The following is an 8,775-nucleotide window of genomic DNA, read 5'->3' on the forward strand; positions in this document are numbered from 1 at the left end:
GCCACTTTCTTCTCATTCTTTTATTGTTGTTCTGTTACAGTTTTCCCATCCCCCCCCCCATTGCTCTCCCCTGCCCCTCCCAGCTCCCCCCGTCTCCCACAGTCAATCCCCACCCTGTTGCCCAGGTCCCTGGGTCATTTATATTTATTCCCTGTGAGCCCACTTTTTACCTCAATGCCGACCTCTAACACAATTCTATCTGTCCCACCACCTTTCCCAGAACAGACAATATTGTCGCCCACCCAGGCATTCACCCCTTCGGCCACTTGTCAGAACCCTGACTCAGTTTGGATAACCTGCTCTCCTCACTCTGACCACAGAGGAGCTGCTGCACCAAGCGCAGAGCCATACTCTGCTCTCCAGGGGTTGGTTTAGAGGTGGACAGCTGATGGAGCACGGACCAGTGAAGAGGGAGGGAAAACCGCTGGGTTACTTCTGGGCACAGCTTTCTTCCTTCCAAAGTGAGTGAGACACAGGAGGAGTTCCCCTTATTCTGTTAGATGGTGTCCCTTCTGGATGCAAATTCTAGAGGTTGTTGGCCCTTGGAACCACGGAGGGGAGTTACCAACAGACAAAGCCAGAGCCCCACAGATGGACAAACAGATGGAGACAGTCAGGATGTTTGGTGGGGCCGCTGAGCTGGTGAATTAATGGTCCACGGAGCTGAATCACCTCATGTCATCTTCAGGTTTCCTTTCTGGGTTAAAGTACTTCTTGGTTCCCACAGCCACATTCTTTTTATGAACTCCTCTCCATGTCGTGTCCAAATTTCATATCAAGTCCAGAATTTGGTCCCAAACCATAAATCCCAATCTCATTCTAACAAGACTCTCCACGTGGAATCCTAAGTAGCACACGCATCCCTACCTGCAGCGGTAGCTCTGTCTCCAGTTCTCTTCCCACAACCTGTTCCAGACTCAATCATTTATGCGCTCAGAAAACATACGGAGATCAGCTGTGTACCAGGCTGGGCTAGATGCTGAGGACACAGTGGAGCACAGACCTGGACGCAGAGTCCTTCTCTCCGAGGAGCACAGTGAAGTAAGAAAGGGAAACAGGATCAACTCCTTGAATAGAAATGTCAGTGTACAACCTCAGTGTGTGCTCTGAAGTACAGGTGCAGGGGGCGGTGAAGGCACTTCCAGGTGGATCTCACCGGGGGGAGGGGGGATAAAGAACTGAGAGTAGAAAGACCAGTAAGCATGAAAGGACTAAAAAAAATGAAAGGGGACGGGAAACAGCAGGGACAAAAATCCTGATCTAGAACATGGTAGCCATGGAGCTCAGAGAACAGACATCGTCTGGAACCAGACAACGAAGACCTTGAAGGTCATGGTGAGTTGGTCTTGACCTTGTGCACAATAATGAACCACTTGGACTTTACTCAGAGGACTGACACAAAACCTTTGTGTTTTCCAAATATCAATCTGGCTGCTCTGGGAAGGAAGATACGAAGTGGATTTGGAACCACAAAGGGATCATTGCTGTTGTCCAAGTGAGAGATGAGGGTGACCTGGATCAGGCCCTTTGGGACATGGAGATGGTGGTGAGTGGATGGAGTCAAGATGCGTTCAGGAGAGAAAATCAACAGGCAACAGCGAGGGGTGAGTGGAACTTGTGGTGAGGGAGGTGGAGGTGTTAGGGCTTCAAGGTCTCTCTCTCAATGGACAGTGTTGGCGTTCAAGGAAGGAGAAGGCCGGGTCGGACTTTACCAAGAGCTTATGAGAGGGTGAGGAAGACCGCGGTCCCTGATGTCAACCAAAATTCCAGCTGCAGGCTTTACTTTGACACAGCTCCCAACTGCAGCCTCCACACAGGCTGGAGACCCAACCTGTGACCTTAATCTTCACTAGCCCTAACCCTCAATACTGCTTTATTCTGCACCAAGTCCAATGTACACCTCAGTGTGGTCTCTACTTCCTAACCAAGCTCCTGACTCCAAGTATCAATTCAGACCTCAACCAAACTTAATCCTGACTCTTGACTTGAACCCTGAACCCATAGTTATAACCCATACTAAACCTTGTCCCAAACTCTAGACGTCACCGTGGAGGTGTCCCAAACCTGACCCCAGGCATGACTCACTGCGTTGGCATTGGAGTTGCTGTCGGAGGTGGCGGAGGAGGGGCGGGGAGTGCAGCCCAGGTAATTTTTCTTCAGGTGTACGAAATGCCTGTCACAGTCCTTAAAGGGGACGGCGGTGACACTGGTGCGCAGGAGCGCTGAAGGGTATGTCTCTGGTGGGGAAGGGGGGTGACAGACTGTCAGAGGCCTGGGTCTGCAAACCCATGCATGAGAATGGGGGAAAATCGGGGCCCTGGCCATTGAAAGGGGGGGGGATCTGGGTGACTCAATCCTAGTGTCATAGAAAGGACCTAATGCTTTGACTCTGGGTCTGAGAAAGGAAGGGGCTTGTATCTGAGATACTGGGTCTGAAGAAGAGGGTTAGGGATCAACAATTTTGGGTTTGAGGGAGGAGTGTGCTGCGTGTCAGCGTCTTTGGTCTGAGACATGAAGGGGGCTGGGGGCCTGGGCTGTCGTGTCAGAAGGAAGTGGCAGCCGGGGTCTGGGTACTTGGATCTGCAGGAGGAAGCTCCTGGGGCCAGCAGTCCCGTGTCTGAGAGAGAATGGGCTAGAATCCGGACACCTCGGTCTCTGGAGATGCATCCAGGGGACAGAAATCTTTGGTCTGAGGGAGCAGTGACTAAGGTCCTAGACTCCCGGGACCATGGAATGGAAGCCTGGGGACAAGGCTTCTGGATCTAAGAGGGGAGGCTCCAGAAGAAAGGGCTGCTGGGTGTGAAATTGAAGAAAGCTAGAGGTCTAGGCTCTTGGTCCTGTTGAAGAGGGAGTTGGGGCCTGGAGGACTGTGTCTCAGGCAGGAGGCACGGGATGATGGCTTCCTGGACCTGATTTAAGAGAGGGTTGGGGGCCCTGGCTGGTGTGACTCAGTGGATTAAGTGCCAGCCTGTGAACCTAAAGGTCACCAGTTCGATTTCCAGTCAGGGCACATGCCTGGGTTGTGGGCCAGGTCCCCAGCTGCGGGTATGTGAGAGTCAACCACACACTGGTGTTTCTCTTTCTCCCTCCCTTCCTCCCTCCCTAAAAATAAATAAATAAAATCTTTAGGAAAAAAAAGAGAGAGAGTCAGAGGTCTAGACTCCTTGGTCTCTTGGAGGAGGGGGTGGACAAGAGGCCTGGACTCCTAGGTTTGAGGACAGAGGGAGCCAAGGACAGGGCCAGTGGGTCACAAAGGCAGTCTCACCAACAGGGACGGTGGTGGTGCCCCAGGTGAAGATGGTACATGTGGCCCCAGGACGCACACACTCGAAGGAAAGGCTGACCTTCCTCATGGCTGGTGACAGCCTGGCCGGGCGGCTTAGCTTCACATGCATGAGATCATGAACCTGGAAAACACTGGAGAACTTGGGGTGGATGAAGAACTGTGTAGCCCTGATCTTCTGGGCATTTGGATCACGCAGCAGACTGCTGCCCACGTGCACGGTGTACCCACTGCAAGAGGAAAGCGACATTAAAGAGGAACACTGTGACAAAAAGGGGTTGATGGGGGCTGGGGCAGGAGAGAAAGTGATAGGAAGACAAAGATACAGAGAGAAGTAGAGAGGGACCTAAAGAGAAAGCGGGACAGGGAGCCAAGTGTGGCAGAGAGACACACAGAGATGGGCGGGGCCCAGACGGAGCAGAACACACAAACCAAGAGAAAAGCAGGTGCAGAGACCCAGAAGGAGAGAAGGGTTGCTGAGGCCACCCGCCTCTACTGTCTATAGCGGTGGGCGACGGTGAGCACCCACTGCTCGGTGATCAGCACACCCACACATGCCATCTCGCTGCCATTGCGCAGGGCCACCTGCCAGGGCTGGCAGCCTCTGGGGCAGGGAACTCCATTAACAATCCTGTCCCCATTATTGTGGGCTGGATGGAGACATGGAGAAGGCATGAGTAGCAGGCCCCAGGGGAAGACTGAGGTCACAGAGCATGGATTCCCAGAGACAGACAGACAGGCAGGCAGGCACGGAGCAGGGCAGAGGCAGAAACTGGGCACAGCGCAGAGGAAGCTGCGGACAGGGATGGAGGCAGATGGAGGGAGTCTGCTCAGAGCCCAGGGCAGCGTCTGGTCTGGAGGCTCCCCCAGAGGCTGCTGGGAGAGACGTTGAGGGCAGGAATCATTCTGGAGGGCACAGAGATCCCAGGAGCCAGAAGGAAGCAGGAGGAAAGGGTTCCCACCAGGAGGGTCTTGTCTGCATGGGAGGCAGCTGTTTCAGCGGGCGGGGTCCTGCCTCAGTGACTCTGTGCAGAGAGGGCCCTGGAGAGGGAAGGTGGGGACAGTTACAGGCTTAGGGGCTAGGCCAGGTCCTCACCTCCTTGTTCAGCAAATCCCAGGGTCAAGGACAGCAGCAGAATCAGCAGGCGTGAGATACAGGGACCTGCCATGTGGCCTCTGGGACCCTCTGTGGGCTGCCACGTGGAATAAGGGGGTCTTCTGCGGGGGCTGAAAAGACAAAGAGTTCAGAAGAGAGGAGTCTTGGCCCTTAACCTCCGCCTTCCTTGGATCCAGGATTTGTAGCCTGTACCCCATGTCCTCCTTCAGACCAGGAGCCCCGTGACAAAACTGCTTCTTCCTCTGACTCACGTGTCCTGTTCCCAGATACCCTTCCCCCCCAAACCCAGGAATCTGACTTTGAATCCCTCCACATCCATAATTCAGTATTTCAGAAGTCTTTTAGGCAAAAGATTAAAAAACTTCAGGCCTCCAGCCCCTCATCTGTCTGTATCCACAGTTCGGGTCCCTATTCCTTTCCCCTTAGGAGCAAGAGTCAGCTGCCCATCCAGACCCTCCCCAATGGGACCCCTTCTCACCTGCAGTGAGTCTGATCGGACCTGGGCTGCAGGCTACGCTGGGAACCAGCTATGTCTGGTTCTGTGCAGAGCGGCTCTCTTACTGCACACTCACCCTGCCCCACCCCACCCCCCTCCATTCCGTGCACTCTGCAGGAGGCTCCCACCTGCCTCTGTTCTTATCTAAAACCCCTGAGGCAGCTCAAGCACATTCCAGCTCCACCAGCCCTGGGGGCGGCGAGCACGGGAGGGGCTGGGGCTGGCACTGAGGGGTGGGAGCAGGAGTCCTGGGGCCTCCCCTGTGGTCAGTTTTCTTGCCTTCACCGCCCTCTCAGGTGTGGCCTAGACCCTACACCCCAACTCTGAGCTGATGATGATAGCCTGGAAGAGTTCTTTGTGCTGGAAACCTATCTTGTGTGTGTGTAGAGGTGGGGTGGGGGGTGGGGGGAGTGTTGAGGGTGGGTTTCTTTAATAAGAACTAGGTCATAACCCTAATTTTCCATTTCACCTACATGGTGAATGCATTTTGTGCTGACTGTGAGATATTTTCTTATTCTAAGACCACAGAATTATTTTTGATTTTCAAAACTTTCCCAATTTGCCTTTGATATTTAGATCAGTAACCCACTGAGAATTGCTTTCGTGTAAGGGGTAGGTAGTGACTGAGGTTGTGTCCTGTTTCAAAGGTGAGCAACACATTTCAGGTGTCTGTAAATGTCGTATTGAGCCTGGTTTCCATTCGCTGTCACCTGTCATTGGTGCCTCCAGGCTCACACCGCCTCAGTTTTAGTGCTGACTTTTCCATGAAATATACAGTGATTCTCTCCTTCTTCTCCTGCCTCTTGTGGCCTGTGGCCGTCCCACAGAAACAAACCATCCAAGTTAGCATTTATTTCGTCGTCGTCGTCGGCAGCCGTCCGTCTCGAGAGACGATGGTGTAGCTTCTTAAGTGTCTATCTGCACCGCCGAGAATGGCTGTGCAGTCCGACTCGGGAGTGACACGGCATCTGTCTCCTCCCGTGTTGAATCGACATCTTGCGATGACGCTGGAGTGTCCTCTCCAGTGGAGCTGAAGCTACAGAGCCTGGGCAGGGTGATATGGAGGGTCTGCTGTTGCCCATGCAGCAGACCCCCCCTCTCTTCGCAGCTGAAGGATCCAAGGGAAAGACGGAGTCAATACAGCTTGGCTTCAGGTGCGCCGCAGGAGTTGCCGGTCTTGACTACAACATCAAACCGCCTTAGGGACTCCGGCTCCGGATTTTCTGTCGGGGTTTACTCCCTTAGCCTTTCCCCAGAAGAGGTATGCCGCAAGGCAGCGGAGGTTTTTTGGAGTCAGAGTTTTCCTTCTCTGATGTACCCTGACTGGAAGATCGAACCAGCGACACTTAGCTCGCAGGCCGACGCTCAATCCACTGAGCTAAACCAGCCAGGGTAAAGCATTTATTTATTTATTTACTTAAATGAGAGAGAGAGAGAGAGAGAGAGAGAGAAACATGGACTTGTCGTTCCACTTACTTATTCATCGGTGGATTCCGGTACTTGCCCTGAAGCAGCATGGAACCTCAACCGTGACATATGGGGATAATGCTCTAACCAGCTGGGCTACCGAGCCAGGGCCCAAAATCACTCTTAAAAAAAAAAATAATATTTTTTAAAGTTATTTTTAGAGAGAGGGGAAGGGAGGGAGAGAGAGAGGGAGAAAAACATCAATGTGTGGTTGCCTCTTGTGCGCCCCCAACTGGGGATATGACCTGCAACCCAGGCGTGTGCTCCCACTGGGAATCGAACCTGCAACCCCTTGGTTCATAGGCCGGCTCTCAATCCACTGACCACACCAGCCAGGACGCAGTTACTCTTGATGTCCCCACGTAACAAAGGAGGCTCGCTGGACCCAGCGGACTTCACTCTTGGTCCCATATACCGAGCGGAAGAGGATGGCGCGGCGTATCCGGGGTTGGCACGTGGGCCGCCCTATTGCCGGCCCCTGGGGAGATGGAGCCGTCAGAGCTGAGATGTCCACAGGGAGAGGCTGTCTTCTCTCCCAACCGCACGCCTTTGAAAATATCTGCCTCACAGGTGCCTCATAACCTCCCCGCCCCAAAGGCCCGGATGTCCAGAATCCACGACCGGGCAGCGGCCTCTCCTGACGCGCCCCGATTATTGGCTCAGAGGTGCTACCGAGTCTGCGCAGTGGGGGAGCCGGGTGGTTGCCAGGCGACGGCGTGGGGCAGTAGCGGAAGGGGAGGGGAAACGGGTGGGGGTTTGCAGCGACGAGGTCAGGAGCCTTGGTAAGAGGGGAGGCGTGTGTGGGCTCAGTGTTGAACACCAGCGACGAGATCCATGGGCGTCAGGGGTGTGGGTCTTGGGGGCCAGTGAAGGACATAATGGGGAGCATGGGGTTGACCGGCGGTTTGCGCAGCCCGTGCGCAGAGTCCGTTGGGATCGGTTATCATGGAACGCGGGCGGGTGCTCATGGGTGAATCTCTAGGTCAGCGATGGAGGGAATGTGGGGTCAGCCAGGGCATGGTGACTCTGGGAGGTCAGCACCAGGGGCCTGGGGAGCAGTGCTGGGGATTGGAGAGGCCACTGACCTCATGGATAGGGCTTCGGGGTTAGTGACGGGGAGCCTCGAGGTCAGTGGAGGGAGAGTCTGTCGGGTAATCATAATGCCGAGGTTCTGGGGATCTAGGAGGAGGTATCAGGGGTCAGGGGTGGCGTCGTTGGGGGTTCCAGGGGACGGGAGAGGTCACTGGTGGGTGTGGGGAGGAGTACTTATGGCTGCTACTGGCGCAGGTCAGGAAGGGAGTTCAGTGAGCCACCGAGTGGGCGCTGGGACCTGGTCGGGACTGGGAGACCTAAGTATCGGCGTCTGACTGGTGCGCTGACGGGAGCTGTTGCTTTGGGAGGCCTGTGGAGACAGTGGTGGGAAGGGCTGGGGGTGGGGGTGGGGATCCTTGCTGTGGTCTCCAGCCTGTTCACAGGAAGGAACTTCATCCGCGGATACCTCCGCCTCTCCCCCAACGCTATACCGGCCGTCCCCACCAAGCCAGGGCTCCAACCCATTCCTCCGTCCAAGTCGCCCCTTCCCTTGACCATCTCTACAAAACTAAAGTGTTTTTAAATGAAGGAAATCCAGACTGATCTGTCTAAACATACTTGCTTGTTTATGCATAGAACGCTACTGGAAGGAGCCACCAAATTCTAGGAAAATTGCTTCCTGGGAGAGGACCTGGGTGCCTGAAGGACGTCAGTGAAGGCCGAGACCCTCCCACGCCTTAGCACCTTGTGATTGTTGAACCACGTGACCTTTCACTTGTTTCTCAAATCTATGAACCGATATGCTCGTTAGAAATCCTGTCTGAGAGTCCATTAGAGCTATAAATTACTTTGGGAAGGTAAGATGTGCCTGAAACATTCAGTTACATTTTTCATTACTTTTTTTAAACAAGAGTTTATTTATTTGTTTTTAGAGAGAGGGGAAAGGAGAAAGACAGGGAGAGAAACATCACTGTGTGGTTGCCTCTCACGCGCCCCCAACTGGGGACCTGGTGTGCAACCCAGACACATGCCCTGACTGGGAATTGAACCAGCGACCCTTTGGTTTGCAGGCCGACGCTCAATCCACTGAGCCACAGAAGCCAGGGCTCATTACCTGTTTTTAATTTTCATGTGGGAAGAGGATACCTTTGATAACAACCTCATCCTGTTTCCACCCTGTCAGCCCAAAAATAATCACAATTATTCTGACTGTGTTCCTGTTTCCCCACCATGAGTTCTCATATTTAAATATTTATCATCATTTTATAAACATGCAACAATGGCCTATTCTATGCTTTGCATAGAGGCATTTGGGATATATTTTTCACTTTAATTTTCTAATTCACTTAAAATTTTTTGTTGCTATGTTTGTTCTTACCC

The 8,775-nt window shown here is 53.5% G+C and overlaps 1 protein-coding gene across 1 annotated transcript; it reads right to left on the bottom strand.

The window, feature by feature from the left end:
• Positions 1 to 250: 250 nt before the first annotated feature.
• Positions 251 to 4,997, bottom strand: LOC149995165 (kallikrein-7-like). The gene is given in 6 exon segments (XM_090259134.1): positions 251 to 385; positions 2,086 to 2,237; positions 3,266 to 3,513; positions 3,780 to 3,927; positions 4,379 to 4,510; positions 4,973 to 4,997. Coding segments are annotated over 6 exon segments (840 nt in total).
• Between the last annotated feature and the right edge of the window lie 3,778 nt (positions 4,998 to 8,775).

The sequence above is a fragment of the Furipterus horrens genome, unplaced genomic scaffold (assembly GCF_987537825.1).
Source record: "Furipterus horrens unplaced genomic scaffold, mFurHor1.1.pri manual_scaffold_13, whole genome shotgun sequence".
In the NCBI taxonomy this organism is placed as follows: Eukaryota; Metazoa; Chordata; class Mammalia; order Chiroptera; family Furipteridae; genus Furipterus; species Furipterus horrens.